This window comes from Haemorhous mexicanus, chromosome 8 (assembly GCF_027477595.1).
Source record: "Haemorhous mexicanus isolate bHaeMex1 chromosome 8, bHaeMex1.pri, whole genome shotgun sequence".
Taxonomy (NCBI): Eukaryota; Metazoa; Chordata; class Aves; order Passeriformes; family Fringillidae; genus Haemorhous; species Haemorhous mexicanus.
In genome coordinates, this window is record NC_082348.1 from 30,245,918 (window position 1) to 30,268,712 (window position 22,795).

The 22,795-nt window shown below is 36.1% G+C and overlaps 1 protein-coding gene across 2 annotated transcripts in view; it reads right to left on the reverse strand.

Annotated features, from left to right (window-relative positions):
• GLS (glutaminase) overlaps positions 1-22,795 on the reverse strand; it is a 59,640-nt gene that overhangs the window by 20,368 nt on the left and 16,477 nt on the right. Inside the window, exons 6-15 of one of the 2 annotated variants that reach the window (XM_059853423.1) lie at positions 22,588-22,751; positions 19,601-19,659; positions 12,111-12,143; positions 11,803-11,861; positions 10,657-10,723; positions 10,069-10,119; positions 7,478-7,654; positions 6,264-6,395; positions 4,503-4,595; positions 538-3,675 (exon numbers count right to left, since the gene is read on the reverse strand). In XM_059853423.1, coding sequence (XP_059709406.1) covers positions 3,529-3,675; positions 4,503-4,595; positions 6,264-6,395; positions 7,478-7,654; positions 10,069-10,119; positions 10,657-10,723; positions 11,803-11,861; positions 12,111-12,143; positions 19,601-19,659; positions 22,588-22,751 — 982 coding nt within the window. In that variant the 3' untranslated portion in view covers positions 538-3,528. Of the gene's footprint in view, positions 1-537; positions 3,676-4,502; positions 4,596-6,263; positions 6,396-7,477; positions 7,655-10,068; positions 10,120-10,656; positions 10,724-11,802; positions 11,862-12,110; positions 12,144-19,600; positions 19,660-22,587; positions 22,752-22,795 lie in introns of those variants that run through there. The other variant, XM_059853422.1, reaches the window with a different exon arrangement.

The window sequence follows — 22,795 nt, forward strand, 5'->3', positions numbered from 1 at the left end:
GCAGAAAAGCTAAATTAACCATTCTGACCACCCTCAGTAGAGGCAGGGCCCAGCATCACTACCAACACAATGGGGGGCTTGGACCACCTCCCCTGCTACACATGATTTATCACCAGCTGTATTTTTCCCTTCAGAATGCTCAGGAGCAGCAGTTCCTGCACTGGCACCATTAACCATACATTTTCCAGGTGACTGAATCAGTATCTTCAAAACGAGACAAAAACACAGTGATGTTAAAATTCTACTACACCAGGACTTCTTTATTTAAAAAAGCCACGGTGACAAAGTTGTGCTACTTTGATTTTTGCCTTCAACTTTCTAAGACACCAGTTCAAACAGAAATAATTAGATTATTGTACAAAATGTTGACAAAATCTTAGGAAAGTTTTCAATGACTGGTTTATCTAAATCTGCTTATTCCACCTACCCTTCCAGAATCTTTTTTTCAACAGACTACTAACTAGCTCAACTTCAATCTAAAAAATGTGTTTGAACAAATCTGTTCTCCATTGAGAGAAAAAAAAATACAATAAAAAATCAGCTTAAAATAAATTTATTAAACAATACAAAAATAAGCATGCTGGAAATCAAGATACATAAATAACATACAATGCAAATGAAAAATGGAAAACGAGACAGGTAACTTAACAACTGAGCCAAAAGGTACAACACAAATGCTAAAATAAATCTTTAAAAAGCATTTACATTTCTAATGAAATGTTAATGATGCTGACAAAGAAAAACAAACAAACAGCTAAAATGCTTGAATATCAAGAATTGCTATTACTGTAGCACAGGTGAACACTAGAACCGTTGCAGACTTCACACATGGAATGACTAAACCTCAGTGGCCCTGGCCTCTCCCACTGCCCCTGGGGGCTGACCTTGGCCCCCCAGGTGCCCTGCCAGGAACAGGAGCCACCTGCACACGTGGCAGCCAGGGCAAGAAACTACAAGTGTGGGCAAGTTACAGAACAGTTGGTTCAGAGGAGTCTCCTCCTGACCCTTCCTAGCTAGAAGCTGCCTTCAATTCTGAGGCAGGCTTTAAAAGCATATATTACAGAACTGTAAATATATATATATATATAGATATATATATATATATATATATATATATATATATATATATATATATTTAAAGGTTGTTTAAGCTGTACCCTAAATATTCTTATTATGCATATTAAAGACCTAGTCGTTTTCTTATATTTCTATTTCCCCTGCAGGACTTGACTCTACCACAAGTTTTGCGTGTGGAAAAGTCATCCATCTTCAACCACATCTTTAGAAATGGCTTCAAACAGTACTAAAAATCAAGGTGGGTAGAATCAGACCAAGGAAATCCTGCATCGTGCCTTTTCCATTTTTAATTAAATCAGCAAGTCACCCAGCAACATGTCACCACTGTAAATCCTTTCCATTAGCAGCACAGACACATGATGGTCCCTCTTGCAACTGAGGGTATTTCAGGTAAAGTAGTTCTGCAGGATCTGAATACTTGTTATGTCTCTGTAGCTACTAGTTTACTGCAAAATCCTCAAACAGGCAAGACATTTTTATAATTGAAGACTTTGCCTTTATTTTGAGGATAAGCACTAACAAACCTAACCTTATCATCAGAGATAAGATTATAAAAGTTATTGTTCAGCAATTCATGACTGACACTTATTACTGACATCTGCACCACAGATTTACCTCTTCATCCCAGTAGGGCATCAAATTCACTGAAAATTGATGTTCTGTATTGTTTTGCTTAAATATTTCCATCCTAGGCTACAAAGGCAGGAAGCCCATCCTTTTACAATACTCTGCTAAATGAAGATTATTCTGGGTTTAGTCAGAGCTTTTTCAAATGTTCATGCAAAATTAACAATACCCAAACAGATTAATTAAGAGCAGTTTGCTTTCTCAGAGGACATCAGCTCTGTTTTATGCATCTTCCTAAACTCATGAACATCCAGATGGGTCAAAAAAGGGGCAGGAAAAAACTAACTCTGCCATTAGGCAAAACTCACATATCAACAGTTTGGAGTTTTAGATTAAAAAAAGGGAGAGGGACTGGGGAAGGGATGAGAGAGAAGAGGTGAAGTTGTTACTACAGAATTGTTTGTCACTGTCTCTTAAAATCCTCCCCCAGCTAATACCATTTATCATTGCTTGGCCAAGTTTCTCCAGTTTGATAAACCAGAACTCTGTGTGATGTTCACTAGGGATGGGATGTATCAGATATTTTGCAAATTTAAAGAGGAGAAAACTTTATAGAGAATGCTTTTCTAAGATTTTCAGCATTATTAAGAATCTAATCCCTGCAAGTGTTAAGAATTTAGCAAGTCATTGACCTCTGTTCAGAACTGCCTACTGAGCCTATCTGAAGCTTACATTTATCATTTGGAGCTACACCCTACTCAAGATACTCAAATTATCAAATTATGCAGCTTAAGAGATGCAGCTGCCTGCAAGGCCCCTTTCTCAGTAAGCTGACAGTGCTGCAAACTCAAAATCATGTCAAAAAACCAGCAATTAATTATAACTTAAGAATTTGCTCCTGTGTAAATGCAACCTCATATATGAACATATGCACACATTAATGGTTGAAAAATAGCTCTCAACAGTCCCAATAAGATCTACCTATCTGCTTCCCTGTGAACATATTTCCTGCTCACTGCTCAGTCTAAGCCCCAGATTGCTTACATTCCTTTCCAGGGTGGAGCACAGCACCATTAGTAAGGCAGACTCCTGAGTCATAACTACCAGCTGGCAGCACAAGCAGCAAGAGAGACACTCCAAATAGTTGGGGCAGGAATCTCTCTGCTGCATTAGTTAACTTGCAAACAAGACAGGTTTTTTCCCCTCCTCCTCCTCCCCACTTCTCCCACTCCTGCCCAGGCATTTTTGCTCTCTTTGTTACAACATTAGCATTAATAATTATTAATGGTTTGATTAAAAGAAAAAATAATCTTCACTAGCATGGCATATGCAAAAGGTCCATTTCTCTTCAAATTTGAAAGCTCATATTAAAGTAACCCTGATATGGTAATAACATGACTCAGAACCTATCTCTACTTAATATACAACTATTTAGAAATTCAGGAATTTGCTGTATTTTGCCAAATACTATTTTATATTTTAATTAATATTCTATCTTTACATGCTGACCCTGCTCAGTGGACACAAGCTCTTGCTCAGCTTCAAAGTTCACATACTTAAAAATCTCAGATATAAACAAAAATAAACAGATACATACCACTTTTGTGGTGTATCTTGAAAACACTAAGATTTACCTTTACTTTTTTTTTTGAACTAAATGTGTTCTAACTACAAAAGTCAGTTTACAGCCTTGGGGTTGTCTGCACATGCTTTTTCCCCACACACCCTTGAACTTTGACAATCTTTTTGGTATAGCATACAGAATTTACACAAAATGTATATATAAATGAAACACCAGGTAAACAATATTCAAATCAAAGTTAAATCTAGAGATGCTCGAGGGTTTTTAAAATGAAGAATTTAATGGAACTAGAACCCATTTGTTTAGTTCTGCTCTCCCCGACCTTCCATTCTATACACTACGGTTCTGGAGATGTCCTCGTTTGATTCAGGTGACACTTTTTTCCATACTGTTTCTTTTAAAGCAAGTTCTTGCTGGAGATTCTCATAGTCCATTGGTCCAAAGGAATGCTAGTTGTTCAAGCAACATACATTATTTATTAGTGTACTTGAAGGAAAAAAAAAAATCCATACTTGCAGTCATTGCTAACAGACTCAAGTTTTTCAGCTCTTCACATAAACTTAGTTTCTCTTTTCCACTTATAAAAAAATTAAATTCAAAACTGGGTAATTTTTAGATGCATACATGCAAATAAAAGCACTTTGATAATCATTCTACTGTATTGAAATTTTCATGCCTTAGTCAAAATATTAATGGCACTGAAAACAAGGAGGTTTTCCTTATCTCAATCCCCTCATGCTTGTATCATTTGTAAATGTAGCTGGAGTGGATTCAGTTCATTCCCAGACACTGCTTATGCTGCTCCCTAAGTAGCAGGCTCTTGTCTGCAGCACTATTAATGCCTGAACTCACTGCCTGTGCAACTCTCAGCAGGTCATGTGGTGTCAGAGATATGCTCATGAAAATACAGCTGAACACAGATCTCGTGCATTGCAGCACCCACCAGAGAGGCCAGCAGCTGGTCAAGTCTTTATTAAAGGCAACCAGTACAGTAAAACTCTTGGCAACTTCCATCAGATACCATCTACCTCATCTAGCAGGGGAGATGAACTGCATGCAAGGGAGTTACAGATCCAGTAAAGAATTCTCCTCACACCAAACCCTGTGACAGTGTGGTCCACCCAGGGAAGTGCCCACTAATGATGTACACTAACTAGATGATCTGAAAGCTTTGATGCAATACATGTCATTGAGCAGTTTGGCATTTAGAGAAGAACTTGCCATATTTCCTCTGAAGTCTAGGAGCAATACTCACTGCACACAGACAGTAACTTACCCGCTGATCACCTCCTTCTCTGCGAGGATCAAGCTTTTTTGCAAAGTGTCTCAAATTATCGTAGTTATGGAAATTGCACAAAGAAACCAGGTCCTGCAAGCATGTAGAGAACATGCATTATTATCTGCACAGGATAGCCAATGCTTCTCAGTTAATAACAATACCACCACTTACATTTTGCATCATATCCTAGTGACTTAAACCAGTAAGAAGGGAAATTTATTTAATAAATGAATACCCATGTCCACAAGGCACTTTGAACGTAATAGACCTACAGGATTAAATTCTAATAATACCTTTATAATATCTTTACTTCCTTCTTACAGAAGGATAAAACAAGGAGCAAATTTGCAAAATATCTCTTTTAATAAATTTCTACTTGAAGACAGGAAGCCCATCCTTTTACAATACTCTGCCAAATGAAGATTATTCTGGGTTTAGTCAGAGCTTTTTCAAATGTTTATGCAAAATTACCAATACCTAAACAGGTTAATTAAGAGCAGCTTGCTTTCTCAGAGGACATCAGCTCTGTTTTATGCATCTTCCTAAACTCATGAACATCCAGATGGGTCAAAACAGGGGCAGGAAAAAACTAACTCTGCCATTAGGCAAAACTCAGCAGTTTGGTTTTAGATAAAAAAGGGAGAGGGATTTAAAGCATAAATAAGCTGTATGTAACCCTTCAGGAACAGAAAGACTTCAATTAAAAGGATGAAACAAAGAAATGAGTGACCTAATGGATTCTCAATCAGTTTGAATTACAACATGAAAGGCTGTAATTACAAAACTTGGCAATGCTGTTCTATTTTTAAAAGTGACTGTTACATTCCTGTTACTTGTATGCCACAATCATGTATCAGTTTTTAGGTCTCATTGTAATGCAGAGTTGATGCAGTCAATCCTCCACCTACCCCTCTATTTTAGGATTTAGAATTAAGTTACCAGACCATTTAATATGAAGCTTTAAAGCACTTTAACTAGAATTAGGAACTTCTTAATTTGAAACTATGGAAATGTTAGATAAATAGAAGCATGCTAAGTTTTAACTGCTGCTCAACTTCCCCTTTAAAATTAAGCAATCATCATTACAAGGCAGTTTTAGGGAGAAAAAAGGAAGAATTTTTTTACATTCTCCTCTCTCACAAAACACCTAATTAATCATTACAAAGTCCTCCCCAAAATCTCTCCTGCTTCTAATGCTCCCATCAGCAGACTATGCACAGTTCTTTCACTGGCACAACATGAAGCTAGGAAGAGTTTGCCCAACATCTGGGTATCGTCTATGAAGACATCTTTTATGTCAGATGGTTTACAAAAATCAGTTTAAAAATACATGGGAATGGAAGTATTTCATTACAGTCTTTTTCTTCAATTGCAATGAAATAAGAAAAGAAAAAAGTCTGTTTATAGAGCTCTACAGGTTTTAATGCAATACACTGGACTCCAGCACCTTCATTACCCCATGAACTGTTCCTTCTCAAAGCTTTTCCACAACAATTTCTCCAGTGTTTCTGGCATCATACTTCAATGCTCTCTGAAATCAAGTGCTATTTACTACTAAACAGCAAACATCTATTCTTAGACTTTCACCCTTGGATCAGATGAAACTTGCTATGTAGGGAACAATCAGAAATCACTATTTAATTCACTTAGATCTCAGCTATGCCAACTGAAGCTCAGTAAACATCAGCTGCAAACGCAAAAAAAAATCCAGAAAACAAACCCAAACAACCAAAACACCCCAAGGGCAATGCTGCTTACATGACAAAAGTGAATTCCTTTAACACTGTTGCCCATCTTGTCCAAAGGAGGCGACCAGCACATCAAGCCCATGACATTAGGAACAACCAGAAGAATCCCACCAGCAACTCCAGACTTTGCAGGAAGACCAACCTAGAGAATAATCAGAGAATCACTAACCTCTGCAATTGCTCCTCACTATTGTAACACAATGCATCAGCATTTGCCTGAAGAGTATTGTGTAGCATTTTTAAACATGTATCTAGAAGGCACTTGAAGCTGGGAAAGCATTATTACTTATCTCTTTTTAGATAAACAATAACCTGATGCAGTTTGTGACAATCCAAGGTCCACAATCATAAAACTATTTGCTCTCAGGAATACAGTGAGTCAATAATACTGTGAAAGAAGATCATTTAAATCTATTTTTAAAAAAACTAATTATGACTAAGCAGTAGTACACAAGTGTACGTCTCACAGCTTGCAACAAGGTGGTAGAATGAAGCTGTAAAAATCTTGACTGAAAAACAAAACCACAAGAAAATTGGAAAGTATCTATGAAATCATACAATAACCTCCTTGTTTACAATCTGAACAAAGGCATTACTTTTTTCAGCAGGAACTAACATGTCACATATCTTCATGGCTCTCCAAGCAGCAACTTTTATGTCACACAATGCACCATCATAATCAATTTTACGTGTATGCAGTAAGGAAAAACTAAAAATGCTGGAAAAAATATTGAAAGCATAAGAAGGAGTGTATCTTGAATTATAAACATGTAAGGAAAACACTGCTAGAAAACAGAAGCACAGTGTGTGTATGACAGGCATTTTCACACATATAAGGATAATTTCTGAGCCTGAGTTACTAAAGAAAAAACAACTGTCTGCAAAGGCTTTCTGCTATCCTTGACTCCCATACAGCAGGATTTCTTCAGTCATGTTTTCAGTTCCTGTTGCTCTCATGAACAGCCTTTCCTAAGGAACAGCATTTATGGTTTGATATGAAAGGGATTCCCAGAAGTGAAGGCAGAGTGCTCTAAGGTATGTGACACTAGTAGTGCCATGAATCCTAGGTGAGATTTTCCCTTACAGTGGGCTCAATTTCTAAATAATTCATGTAACACCCTCCCTTCTGCTTCAAAAGCAAGGAAGCAACCCCTAGAACATAGAAAATGACAGCAGAGATTAACCTTCCTGGTCAGCTGTAATTAAAACCTGGAAAGTACTTACATGGAAGGCAAACTGCCCTGAAAAGTCATACATGCCACAGGAATGCATCAAACTCAAGGTGTTCCGGACTGCCTCAGGGCTCAGGACTCTCTCACCAGTGATTGGGCAAAAGCCACCATTAGCCAGAGTTGCTGCCATCACACTTGCTGACTCACATGTTACTTCTATTGAGCAAAGCTTATGGAAAAGAAATAAAGGTTATAAGCACTGGTACTTCTAGCACAGTAAGGCCAACTACAGCAGGATCAACAAAATACTGAAATCTTAAAATAACATCTCAGAACCACCTGTAGCATAACATTTCTTACAGATTACACTAGTAGCATCAATTACTACAGTCTGAATCTTTCTGCTATCAAGATCCCAGTGACAGTGTTTGTAAGCCCTCTTAAAAGCTGGGGACAGTATTTTTATGGGTTAGTGTCTCTGCTCAATTCCTCCCCCCGCCCCCCTTATGTTCCTTTGAGAGGAAGAGGTCTGTAAAACAATCTCTAAAAAAGTATCTTGCATCTGCTTAAGTGGCAAAGCCACAGAATGACTGGGTTTTTTTTTTCAAATTGAGCTTGTTTCGTCTGGTGGGTTCTTTTTATTTTAAAGCCTTAGAAGACCCCACACATTATTAGAAGTACAATTTAAAGCTGCAAATTCTAGCACATGCAAGTGTTAATGCCAGCACTTCCTGCTGATGCAGCCTTATTTCACCTTTCTCATATTTAATTTCTTATATAGTAATGATACAACCACACCATAGTTTTTCCCAGGATCCCTGCTTCAGTACAGACTATACATACTTTGGTGACACATCAGGAAATGTGATAAGATGCCATCACCTGATGCTGCCTCATTTCTGCAGAAACCAAAAGATAAGTTGGTTTCAACCTGAAGCTGAAATGCTGCTCTAAAAAGTAAACAAACTAGTGCTCCTATTCTTGTTTCTGCCAAACAGTCATTACATGATACTTCATGAAGTTACCTAAGCCACGTTTGCATGAGTAGTTACTACCTGGAATTCTTATTTTCCGGGTGCCAAACTCAATACATCCTAGTCCAATCAACTGGAGTTGCAAATCAAGAGATTGTCAGAGACGCATCTAAAATGGCAACTGTGTTTTAAACATATGAAGTATTACATAATATCACCTACTTTCAAAAAAAAAAAAAATTGTTTCTAGGTTCTCAGTTTAAGCACCTGCATTCTGTACCTCGTTTGTCTAAACTGAGAATAATCCATCCTCACTTTACAGAGATAATAGGCAAATACGTTTATTCCTGCTCAGAAAGTTCCCAGTCACAAAAGGGAGGAAGGAGCATTACAGAAAACCCAAAGAAAAGAAATAACTAGACTTTGAAGTAGAATCTTGAGTGTTGGAAAGGTAAGCATTGTATCCTAACAGGAAAAGAGAAATGCTGCTCGTGTATGAGCCACCCTTTTCCTGAGCATGGAGTGAAAAGGGGATTTTTCAAGGGAAAAAAGAAAGAATCAAATCACTTGGTCATCAAATCAGAGACCAGAATGCACAAAAATGAGGCCAAATTAAAATACATCAGAAAAGTAAGCTTTGGCATTTCTTAACTTATGAATAGCTTCCACTTAGAAAACACATCAGGCAGTGGGATACAAGGCATTTAAAAAGCATTTTTACACAGTAAATTCATATAAATTACACGTTCTCTTCTGACACAAGTTCAGAACAGACTATTAGCTTGTACCTAGTTTCTAACCCAACAACAGGTCAACTACAGCTAATCACACATACCTTACTTGATAAACACTCATCCAATCTAAATATAAGAGAGCAGGTGCATCCCCACACACAAAACTCAAATGAAATTTGCATTTTGAAAATAATGGCTTTATACTTTTGCATAAGTAACTTGCATTAGCAAGTCTCCAAGTCAAAAACAGATTTTGAGAACTCTGTACTTCTTTTTTTAAGCTCTCCCAGACGAAGTGAATCAGTAACACAACTTGAACTGCCTCTTGAGAACTCTACACAGCAGGGCTGAGTTGTGAATGTTTAAACATTAGGAAATCCTTACTGAGGAAATGCCTCACACCTGCAAGTTCTCATTTTGTGACAGTTGTAAATAACTTGCTGAAAGTGAAAAAGAATAAAAAAGGGGGGAGGGGGAGAAAAAAAAAATATATATTCTTACTCCAAAGCATTGAATGAAACCAAAAGGAGGTTCCCATGACTCCCCCTGTAGCACTCCCTCGAGCCTACAGCTCAGCATGCACTCTCCACTTACACAGAGGGCAAGCTACTCCACAGCACCGTAAGAAGCAGCAACACAAAGAGGAAGTGTTTTGTCAAACTCACTGAAGTCATACAAGACATTTCAAGCTTCCAATCTCAAGTGGTTTAAAGACTATTGCTAGTTTGTATTAGCAACAAAGACACCTGAGTAGATCACCTAAACAAAGGCAAATCTGGGTACATCAAACATACATCTGTCATCTCCAGAGTTACAGAGAAGCTGACATTTAACTGCACGTCATCAAAGCCTCAATGTCTAGGCACAAATCAGCTTCTACTGCTTATAATGGCAATTCTAAGCCTACAGGGAGTCTCAATTTTAATGTCAGTTACCTGAAAATAGAAGTCTAGTATAGCAACCATATCCGTGCCTTCAGGAAAGCACTGAGGAAGAAAAATAAAGACTCTTTAAATAAAATTATTTCTTTCAAGTATCACTTTTGGATAGATATTACTTTAGCTATACTGTTGTCAGCATACTAAGCATTAGGTGTATTTTAATATAAACATTTAAATGTAGTAAGTAGAAATACTTAATGACATCAGACTTAAAAATAACACAGTGCAGCATTATCAATGAACTAGGTACTAAAAGATTTTTCACTATGGTTTTCAACATCTTTAAATAAGGAAATGGAAAAATGCATCAAGGAGTTTTATAAAGTCACCTCTATAGCACAGATTACACTTTTTACAACAAAGAAACAAATTACCATGGCTATGTTACAGAAAAATATTTAGAGGTATTTTATTAGAATGGCATAAATATCACACTTTTTAAATGACAGCATTTGAATAACACTGATAAGATATATCCAGTATGAATGTGTGCCATACTGCACATAAAATAAAAGTCTTCACAGACTACAAATAAAACCCAGCATATCACCTCCAAAATACACTTAAGAAAAAAAAAATAACCTTTTTTTCTTTCAAGTAATAGCCAATTGCAAAGTTTCTATCTCCACTCTCTCTCTCAGACTGGAACCTAAAAGAGAAAAAAAGAAAAAAAAAAAAAAGACAAGGCAACATGTCAGACTTTCCAAAAAACCCCCCAAAACCACTGAACTCAAGATGTAGAATGTAATTCAGTAAAATTCCATGTAAAGGAGTCATCACTTCTGAACACAACTGTTCTCCTAATGGCACAGAAGTGGCCACAGCAGCTGGTCCCAGCTCACTCAGCTGGAGTGAATCAGCACTGACATCCAAGGCACACAGCACTGGTTACCTGCACAACACAAGCTGACTTGGAGAGAAGGCAAAGGAAGGTGAAATCCCAATCTTGGAAGCATTTCTAAACAGGCCAGAGTGGAATGGACCACCCCACCCTGGGACAGTGGAAGGGTCACCATTCCCTGCCCAAGCACAGCAATGTGGAGGTCACCCAGCAGGACAGACAACTGGCTGCACTCCTCACTGGGATGACTGAGGAAAGGAGGAACCCTAAAGGAGGAGCACCTGCCTGGTTCCTTCTGCAGCACACACCTTCCACTGAGACAAAGCTCAGGAAAACACCTCTGCACGTGCATTGCAGCTGGCAACCTGAGTCTGCTAAAGGGAATCTTCATGATTTACCCTGTGCTGCCTGAAAAAGCTCTCAAGGTTTCTGGAATGCTACACACTGAATTGATGAGGGGAACTGTTTGTTTGGGAAAAGAATTTAATATGCAAAATAAAAAAGCAGAAGGAGTCCTAGTCCAACTACGCTTCCTAAACATTTGCTATGCAGCCACCAACATGCAGAGTTTAATTTTTAATATGAATGCCAGGAAGAGTAGAGTTGCACTTACAGCTCTCATTGCCATAGCACCAACAGAGCACTAAGACAGAATAATGACAATTTTCAAAGAGGTAGCCAACACTTTTAGGTGAAATTTTGCCCCACCAATGTCAGAGACATGCACAACTTTGGTTGTAAATTGTTAAGTGAAAGACACCCTCCAATAAAAGGGATGAAATGCTGGTTGAAATGTAAATAACTGAACTTTGCCATAAGCTCAAAATGACAGTTATCAGCTGAACCACTTTCCACCTAACCTTAGGAAGTGAATAAAAAATACTTACGTAGCATTACTGAATCCAACATACTCATTACCAGCCATTTTATTCATGAACTGCATCACCTGGCAGGGACAAAGACAAGGAAAAGCAAGATTTTTACACATTAAAAGACTATGAACTTGCAACCCATCTTTACCCTAAATCTTACAACAGCATTTTAGAAATGCAATACAAATCACTAAATGTTTAAACAACTGAGTACATCTACAAAGACAAAAGCCAGGTTATTACTAAAATATCAATTCCCTTGCCATCTTGAAACTTTTAGCACTGAAGTTAGTTAAAAAAGAGTAGCTATAATGTTAACTTACGTAGTCAAATTTTTCTGCATTATTTGCTCCTTGCTGCAAGAAAAGAAAAAATAATTTACAAAAATTGTTAACAAAGGAACAAAGTTACTTCACTTAACAGTATTAGGATTTTAATGCACATAACTAAGATATGAGTCTAATTAAGAATAAGGTACTACACTCACTACATAGATTAATGAAAAAATTTAAATGTTAGATAAGTAAATCTTTAATTATCATTTAAATAATCCTATGCATCTTAAACACCTGGATGCTGGAGATTAATTTAAATTGGAAAAGGTATGTTTTATTTTAAGTGCTCTCTATTCAACTTTACATGCTTAGCATAAGTAAATGCAGTAGCTAAAGCAAAAAAATACAAAAGTAACTACAAACAGAATAATTGCAGGAAAAACACTAACTTTTTACAGATTAGCAAGGCAAAGGTATTCTCATATTACCAACAGAGCTGAGCATAGGGAGTTTCAGGCTACTTCAGTTAAAATATTTCCACAGTCAGTGCCCATACTAGGAATTTAGACTGAAGACTTAAAATGAAGTGGTACCCTAACTATGCAAATAAATGAAATTAATTTAAAAATATCTGATTAATGTCCTACCCATTAAAAATTGTTAAACAGCTAGAAAAATAGAATTTCACATCATAGGGCACATCCTGTACATTGTGCTACCAATGTACAGGAAAACCTAAACCCAACTTAACAAGGATGACAGTGGAACTTAATTCTTAGGGTGGGCTTGGTTTGGGTTTTTCAGGGAGGATGAGGGTTGTTATTTTGAGTAATTTTTTTCCCCTCCCTCATTCAAGAACATCCTCAAATTTACTAGCTGCCAGTTAAAGACATTAATTTTTTAGAGGTCTCTGACAGGTGACCTTTCACAAATTCAAAGAGGAGTGGGAGGTAAAAAATAGCACATGGTCCACTGGGGAGAGTTTTAGATTTTTTTTAAGTAGCCAAGTAGAATTTTTGGAGGAAGTTTAAAAACCAATGGCATCGCATACACAAGTGGAAACAATGTATCTGGAGAAGATGTTTGAATACAAAATTTTAATATTAAAGACATTCTATTTAGAATAACAAGACTCTAACCAATCTCAAACAATTCAAGACAGTACTTGTACTGTGTTTAGTGTGGGGATGGGGAAGAAAGTGGAAAAAACGGAAGCTTTATATCAACCAGTGTTTTACTTAATGAAATGCATCAAGCCTGTCTCATTTCCCACTCTGTATGTGGATCAGGGTGTTGCAGGAAATCTTGGAAGCCCATGCTTCAGCTCATCTACAAGAGGATGTGCAGACACACACGTACAATCACTGGTGAAAGGAACACCACACTGTTCTCTCAAAATTATGTGCCAGTGGTTACCTTCTGTTTAAAGGCTAGTAACCTTACTCCTAAAGGCAATAAACTCTAGCTAATTTTCAATTAGATAAAAAAATGCATGATACATTTCATCAAAATGTTCCTGTATAATATACCAGAACACAAAGCTTAAAAATTTAACTCCAAATCTGTTCAATGAAAAATAATTAAAAGAAGAAATTACCAACTTCATTGAACTGTTGCAGTTGTCAAAATATTCCATAGATCCTAATGCTGTAAAATATGTAACAACATTTAAACCACAAAAACCTTTTTAACCTTTCAAATGCACAATGAACATCTTTTTCTGGGAAAGTGGGTCAGCATTAGTTATGGGATGCTGCATTGATAATTGTATGGTTAGACATGTATAATAAATTGAAACAGATTCTTTTGTCAAAAAAAAAAGAAAAGAGGGAGAAAGGGATCATGCTTTCTGCAAAAATATAAATACATAATACTTCACTTTTTTGTTCTGCTCAGTGGAAAAAAATATTCCCTCAACAAAAACATGGCTTTACCAGCAGCACATAAAATTGGTGGGCAAAAGACTCAATGCAAACTTTTCCCACATTGACTTCTTATAAAAAAGGTTCCTTTTAAAGTTCCCAACTAGTATTTGGGGAGGAAAATCTTCTGCACACTAAGCCAGACGATGAGTTTCTAGTCCTTGATGTTCCACGCCCTTGCAGAGGTATCTCACAGCACACACAAAAGCATTGCCACTGAAAGCAGACTGCTCATACACCTGAACTATTTGCTCAAGCAATCACAGGATGGAGACCTCAGCAGGGATTGACTACAGCGTGTCACTGAAATAAGAAACTCTGCTTCCATACGCATGATGACTAAAAACCCCAAGAGATTATTTCCCCTCTTCAGCAGCTGACAGAGGTGTCCTGCTCCTCCTAAAAAGCTGGAGAGACACAGTGGCAACACACATTCTATGATTAAAATTCAATTGCAAATATAAAATCCTAACATTCAGAGTACTGAGCAGCTTTTCCATAATAATTAAAACAAATATAAGGGACAAGGGAACTTCTGTTCTTCCACAAGTGCTTCTTATTTTAAGCTTGACTGTATAAACCTGCGAGTTTGGGGGCACAATATTTCTTAAATAGCTTTTTTAAAGTTCAGGTGCAATTCAACCTGTCTAGAACATCAAAGAAAATATTCCATGCACTAAACTCCACAAACACATTGTACATTTACTGGAACATGTTCATATACACACTCATACATGCTTGTGTGTATATGCATATGAATAAACATTTCTAAATGAATACAAAATTAAATTTACAATGTTAAGACTGAAGCAGTTTGATAGGCAGAAAATTCAAACTTTCAGAAGACAGCTCAATACAGTTTTGTAAACACTTAAAACCCCAATGGACACTATGGCTGTCAATCATAAATTTGAATTTTTTGACTGTGTCAGGTTTTAGTGATCTTCCCTTTTTTTTTTTTTTAAAAGGTACTTGTACTGTATTACTTCTATTTCTACTAAAACATACAAACAGTTGCAAAGGCCACATGTCTACATAAGAAAGAGAGACCCATGGATACTTACCAGAGCTTGCAACAACAAAATTAGGCAAAATTTATCAGAAAAGTAGTCAATATTAACCACTTTTCATTGATCAACACTGTTCCTATGGTTAGGCCATATAAGCTCTTACCACGAGTCTCTCATTATAGCAATTTCTCAATTTTGAGCCTAAGGAAAGCTAATAAAAATACCTGCAGCATGAGAAGTTTATAATCTTCTAATAATAGAAGATCATTTAAAAATTAATTTCTGGAAAATTTAAAGCTGAATTTATTATCTAACACTATACTGTGATGGAAATATCCAGAAACAAAAAAATCATAATTCTATGTCAGAGTGCAAGAGAACTTTTTTAAACACGTCCACATTTTTCATGAAGTTAACTACTAATGTCTTTATTTTAGCTTTCTCTGCTTACACACTTTTAATATTTTATTTGTTAAGATGGTCCTGTTCTGTGAGAACTGATGTCTTCACAGCTTAGTGTACCATTTTCAGCTCTGAAATACTTGAGAGTACACTGTGACAGACAGGATTTGACCTAAGACCAACACGATCAAAATTTCAAACACCTGTAAGATTTTTATTTTGTATCCTTCACTTCTGTGCAAGTGTGACCACTTGACACATGTTATTTCACAGAACCTACTACATCTTCTATGTCAGATAGCATCCAATATACTTGAGTTTTAATAAAAAGTGGAGAGGAACATGGATGTAAGTTCTATCCCAAATTAGTAACCTAGGAAGAGAGGCAATGTCACCAAAGTGAAGATCACAACACCAACACGTTGTAAAGTGGTTTGTATGCACATTTACACATCAGTCTCTCAGGAAGGATAACTCCAGTGGCAGCAGAGAGCAATTAAGCTAAAACAGTACTATTTATTGTAATTGTATTGTCAAATAAACCATGCATTTTCCCACCTCTCAAGTACTGAACTGTAACTGCATAGGTTTCCTAAAAACTGAATCCTGACAGCAAACAGACCCTTGGCACAGCAAGACATGTTTTTTCTACCACTCTACACCTCATTTATTTTGTGATTTATCAGCATATTTAGAAAGTTCTTAAATATATCACAACTCTCTCCATGTTTTATATTAAAAAAATAAGCTTCCATTGAACTAACGCTTTCTTAGGGTGAGAAAGATCAGCATTTTCATTTTTTTGTACACCAAATTTTTTGCAACAGCTATGAATTTTGCTATTGCCAACGTGTCTAAATGCTTCCCACATAATTCAAGACCACAGCACAGCTCCCTTCAATGAGCATTCCAGTCCCCACTAAGGTCCTGCATGTGGCTGCCAGCACTTGGAAGATCTAAGGATGCTGTATTTGCCTGAACCTTTGTTGTTAGGTCAGGAGAACTTTTGTCTACAGATGGAATGTTAAAGCATACAATAAAAACAACTTCAGATTAATCCCTTGTCCTCTGGTGATTCCACCCACAGCCATCTGCCTTCTTCCACATATTTCTCTCTGAACTCCTCCTCTCACCTGCACTTCTAATGTGGCAGTCAGTAAAGGTAATGTGGAAGTGGGAAGTTCCTGACAAAACCACTGATATTCCTGCAGTTGACAAGCTTTGAGAATTGAGTTTAAGGTTTAAGAAAACTTAAGAGACCAAAGCAGTAAAATCTTTCCATACTACAGGCAATAAAGACTTTTCCCAGCCAATGTGATGTACAGAAAGCTGCACTGGATCTGTACTAAATCCATACAGGAGCTGAATCACCTTTTTTCAAGCACCTGTATTTCCTTGGAGACACAATAAAAATTACTGTTTTATCTCACACCACTTTTCCATAAACTCCTGTAATGGCCACTACAATTTTCTTTTGATAAAAATTATTTGAAAATTGTTGTAACTATGCCATTTATATAACCAGCAACACAGGCAAATGGCTGTACAACTATCCAAAAGGGAAAAGGTCCTCAGCAGGCTTTTTTTAAACTTTATTTCATTAAAAGTGACCTGCAGGATGCCCTTTTGCTAAAGCATTTTTATTGTAGACACATGCTTTAAACTGCTGGAACAGTCTGTGGAGTGTAATGCAGGTACAATTAGAACAGGGGCAGGGGTTAAGGCACCAAAATGTAAACACAGCACAGTCCCAAACACAGGGCAGTTGGAAAATCACTTAAGATGGCAGGAGTAGGATACAGCCATGCCTAAGTAACTCAGACAAACGTGTAACTTAACATGCACATACCCCTAATTATTCATTACTATGGATTGCAAAGCAATGTAACTTTACAGTTTAGGTCCCTGATCTGGTTCAGGGCAGAACACCAAATTCTGACAGCACACAGAACTGGCTATGTGATGCTAAGAGCCTTTTTTACCCCTAAAATGTAAACATACTACATGTTAATATATTCTGATAGAGATTACTCCAAGCATCATCCCTCATCCACAGTCACAACCTGTGCCAGGCTCCAAGGACAGCAAGATCACATCTACTAACAGCTGCTCAACTCAGTACAATGTATGAGGACACTGAAAGAGTTCTTAGATCCATTTCTCAGAGAGAGATAATGAATCTCTCTCTGAGAAAGGAGGAGGTAAAAGCATTCTTAACCATGAAATACAGCAACAATCTCTCTGCAATTGTTAACATGCTATTGTTAGATAAATCTGCAATACACTGTGAATTTAAATTTTCTTGTACTTTAAGAGCCATACACTGTTTTCAAGACAACTAACACCTTAAATAAAATGAATAAATGCAGAGGAATTGAGGGCAAAACATGAGTTAATGAAGCCACCTTTTTCAGAAAAAAAGGTAAGTTTGATATTAGATCAAATACAAATGTGAATTATGTCATTCACTGGTTAGTAGCAATAATGTTAAGTTGCAGATTGTAAAGTTACTTCACAAAAATTACAAGTACTAAGTAGTTTTGTACTGGTGACCCGCTATGTAATTGTCTTCAGAACATATTTAGTTTGGTTAGTTATTCAAGTGATAAATGGTATCTTAGTGAAAGCAGTACAGAACATCTACATTTTAATCACACTGAGAACAAATAATGGTGTGATAAGTCAGACACGTGTCCACCAGACGTGCAGTTACCACATGCAGAAATGTTAGTGCAATGCAATACTCTTTATTACAGAAAAAAACCAAATAAAAGTTAAAAAAAAGCCACCCAGCAGAAGCAATCCCCAGTCCTTCTAACAAATACCACAGCTGCATGCATTAAACAAATCCATGTGATCTATTCAGAAGTACACCATTTAGCAAGAACTGCGTGCCTTCTACAAGAGGCACGTGCTTTTGTTTTGCCTTAGGATCAGTAGGGCATGTTGGAGTTGGACTAACATTTTAACATTTCAGACAAATGTGTTAAGTCAGATTTTAAAATTCACTATTATCCAAGTGAATTTCAATGCTCAGTCAACCTTTAAAAAATATTAAATGTGAATAAATTTACCTGTCATACTTAAGGCCATTTTCTTTCACCTACAGCTATCAAAGATAAATGTCTTTAAGCAGGAGTTCTTACACCTTCTTTAAATATAAAATAACAGAAAATCACGATCTAAGTAATTTTAAAATCAATGTTTTGGAAATAGGGGGTAGGAAACACACTGTAGCTAATGGACTTGGAAATGCAACCAAGAAACAAGTTGTAAACAAGACTCTTAGAGCTCTGAAGTAACAGTATCAAGTTTTCTACTCAAAAATTCCAGGGGACTGACAAGTTCCCCAGAACTCTATGCAGGTACCCTTAAGAAAAAAAAATTAATTTTTTGTACCTGTGGCTACTAAAACCAGCAGAAAATACAAGTCAAGCATCTGGCAAGCATTAACATTACATAGAGTTTATGACATTAGCAACTTCAAGACATTTATACAGCTGTTCTAGGAAAAACATAAAATACAGCTTTCCAAAAGGATCGAGATTATGGACTGAAGATGTAAAGTCATTCAGACCTGGTGTGCTTGGCAAAATAAGCACCTGTTTTCAAACTCTTGTTCATGAAAGCACACTTACATCCCAATAGCAACTATGTACCACAGAAGCTCAACATAATTTAGTGGTGCAGGATGTTAATAACACACAAATTCAACATAAGACTGACATTCAAATATAGCAGCATTGCTCCTGTACAAATTAGAGCATCTTTCATTTCTTCTGCACTGCAAGAAATACTCTTGTAACTTTATGCTCTTTAAGAGCACTTAGAGTCTCAGAAATGTACTTCTGAGTTCTATCAATTATATTCCTGAGAAATGTACTTCCTCAGCAATTAACAAGTAGAAGGCAACACTCTCAAGAGAATATCAAGTGCTGTGCAGCTAAAATAGGAAACAAATCTAATACCATCAAGGAAAAAGAGTTTTGCAGATGCCCTGATACTTGTTAGAAACTACTATTCTAACACTGCATTCATTTCAAGGGTTACAATTCCCAAAATATCAGAGCTTGTCTACCTGCCAGTGAGTAAAGTGCCATCAGATATTGCAGACAAAAACCAAATACAGTTTATAATCTGCACAAGACATTTTCTCTACATTCTACTAAAATATTCAGAGAGAAACTAAAAATTAACTTTTTACCTTGATTAAAGATGTGATCACAATTGCTCCAGCATTCACCATAGGGTTATGAGGTCTGTCTGTGAAATAAAGTTTTCAATTACAAATATATTCCAAGACACGACTGTCAAACAAAACCAGTCAAGTGCCTAAGCGAAAAAGTATTCCAGATTTAAGTATGAAGATTTAAGACTGAAAAGCTACTATTACAGAATAGAAATTATATCATCTTAAACATTTTTGAAACACTGTAATCCAGCACTATACACAATATTTTATCATTCTGAGCACAATATTTTACAGCTTATTTTACAGCTTACTCAGCCTTATGATACTTAACAATCCAGTAAATTACTTGGTTTGGGATATATTCTTTCCTTGAAAATTACAAATCCTCCTCATTTAAGAATTTAACTTACTACATAGCTGACTTGCACATACCTGCTACACTCACACTTTCCTTTTTCCCCACTGATCTCCATATTAACAGTATCTCTGCATTCCCAAGTCGTTCTTGGTTGCTGAATAAATCACCCTCTTTTGTATCTCCTTTTTCTAAAAAACCTCTCACCAGCCATCTTACTTTTCCCAAATAATCTACCTTCCACAAATTACCCTTTTCTTTTATAACTAACAGTTTTGATGTGCCTTTTAACTAGGATGTTGACTTCTGAGCATTGTGGTATCTGAAAACCTCAAACAATTCTCAATACATTAATACCATGACAGGTTTGAATTTTTATTTGCTGTTCTTTTACCTCCAAATCTGAAAAAATACTGATTCAAAAACTGCACAATGGTCAATGGCACCTAGCTATCTATGGCTATCAGTCAATCTACAAAAACAAGTTTTAAAAGTCAATTTTCATAAGCCTGCACAAGTTTCCAAATTTCCATGGCAAAGCACAGATCATACTCAAAACACAGCAACAGCTTTTTGTTGTAAATTGGCATTTTTTGCTATAATTTATAACTGTCTTAATATATTCTTCATTCTTTCCAGCTTGAATCTCAATTCTGCTAAACAATGAAATGCAAGAATGTCCTGTTTTAGGAATCTTCCATAGAGTTAGTAGAGAAAAAACACCTTCAGATGCATAAACAGTTTTCAAACACCTGTGTATCACTTAAATAAAATCTGGATTACAAACACAAAATTTAGCTACGTCTGAATATTAGAAAGTAAATAGATTAAGCACCCTTTTTTTTTTTATTTTCTAATCTGGTCTTCAAAGTATTTATGGATGGTCAAACTGACAAATACTCCACATATCTGAAGTTCAAACAGTGGTTTAAATCTACAAGAGTAGATTTAATCTTTTAAATTCTTCTCTTCCCTCCTCTTCCTTTACTTGGAGAAACTCAACCTTCCTTTCTCTCACTATTACTGAAACGTTTCTATTTATTAGACTTCTATTTTCTGTTTTAGTCTTTTCTTAAGGACTGTAAAAGGGGCCATCTGGAAAAGAGGTCAGTTCCAGCACTTTTTTTCTCATGTCTATCAGCCACAAAAAAGCACATACTTAAAAACTAAATTTTCTATCATGTCAATTAAGTCTTCTCTATTAATTTCATGTTCATTGGTCAAAATTTCAATTGTTCAAATTCTCTTATGCATAACAGCCTTATAAACACTCCTGAAGTATAACAGTAATGTAAAAGACCACAGCCCAACAATTCACCTTCTCCAATAGTTCAATTTTAAAAGTAGTAATATAAGGAAAAAAAAATTACTACACTTTGTCATGTTATTAAAAAGAGAAAATATAGAACATCTATATTAGTTCAAAGGAATTAAGAGGCAATTTTCAGCACCATCAAAGCTTTTTTTATAGTAGAGCTTTTGTAGGATATGAAAGACAAGTCTCCACACTGTATAACACTGTATTTGGAAAAACAAGATAGCATAACTTGAAATGCTTAATCCTTTCTTGGCAACGTATTCCTACATTGGTTTTTCATCACCATTTACTAACATAATGAAAGAGAAGAAATAAATTGCAAAGATATATTTTAAATTTAAGTATGGAAAGAGGATTTTAAGGTATAAATAAATATTTTTTTATGTAAATCATTTGCACCTATTTAAAACATAATCAGTATAATTAGGTATCATTAATATATTAAATATTACAGATATTTAAGGCAGAATTCAATACAGTCCTTGGCAAAAATGTCATCCAAGCCTTACGCTAGTAATTAAATATTAATTGCAATACCATGGCAACAGAAACATTGTCTGTTCTTTTACTGAGAGAAACCCACTGGAAGAAACATTTGTGTTTCAGAGATAACATCCACTATTTCCTCTAAGGCTACATGACTCATCTTTCTCAAATTTTTCCCATAAAATTAAAAAAAAAAAAACATTTCCATGCTTAAAAATCAATATAATATGAAAAAGAAATAATCTAGGTAAGTGCTGTAAAATAAATTCTTGCTAAAATAATCCTGCCAAAGGGAAAAAAATAAACACATTGTTTTGAATCAGTAGTGAAATTCCATTTAGAATAAACTGTGGGAAGATTTCGCCTTCTGGAAACTAGTCAGTGCTGGCCTTTGGCACCAGCACCTGCTTCTCAGAAAGTTGAGAAGTGATATGTTTTTTAAAATCAATTTAACATCTTTGATTCTTTCACCACCATTTTACAGAAGCCTAGATTAAGGAACTCTTGCTACCAACTCAACTAAATAAAAATAAATTTCAAATGCCTGCACTGTTAAAACTCTTTGGGTTTTCCTACAGCTTAGTAACTGGCCAATAGAATAGAAGCAATAAAACATCTTTCACTAGCATTCTAAATTAGGCAAAAGTGACTAACAAAGACCAAGTCTACCTTGCTGATGGCAAAATATTCTGAGACCCTGCCTAGTAATAAGACAAAACATATAAATATAATATTTAAGAGGATACCATAAAATCAAAAAGACTGAAAAAAATGTGTAGGCTTGCCTCATAATTTCCTAAACCTGAGTATTTGCATTATTAAGTATAATGTATCTCTTACCATCTTCATTCAGGAACAATTTGTTGAATCTTAATCCACTGGGCTCTTTACCAACGTATCTGTGCACATACTCTGTGCCAAGGTCATTGACAGCAATCGCGTATTTCAGAGGCTTCACGCAGGACTGGAGACAAAATGGAACTTTGGTATCACCCACAGAATGCCTGGGAAAAACACAGAGAAAGAGGCTTGAAATATCCTGTTTGTC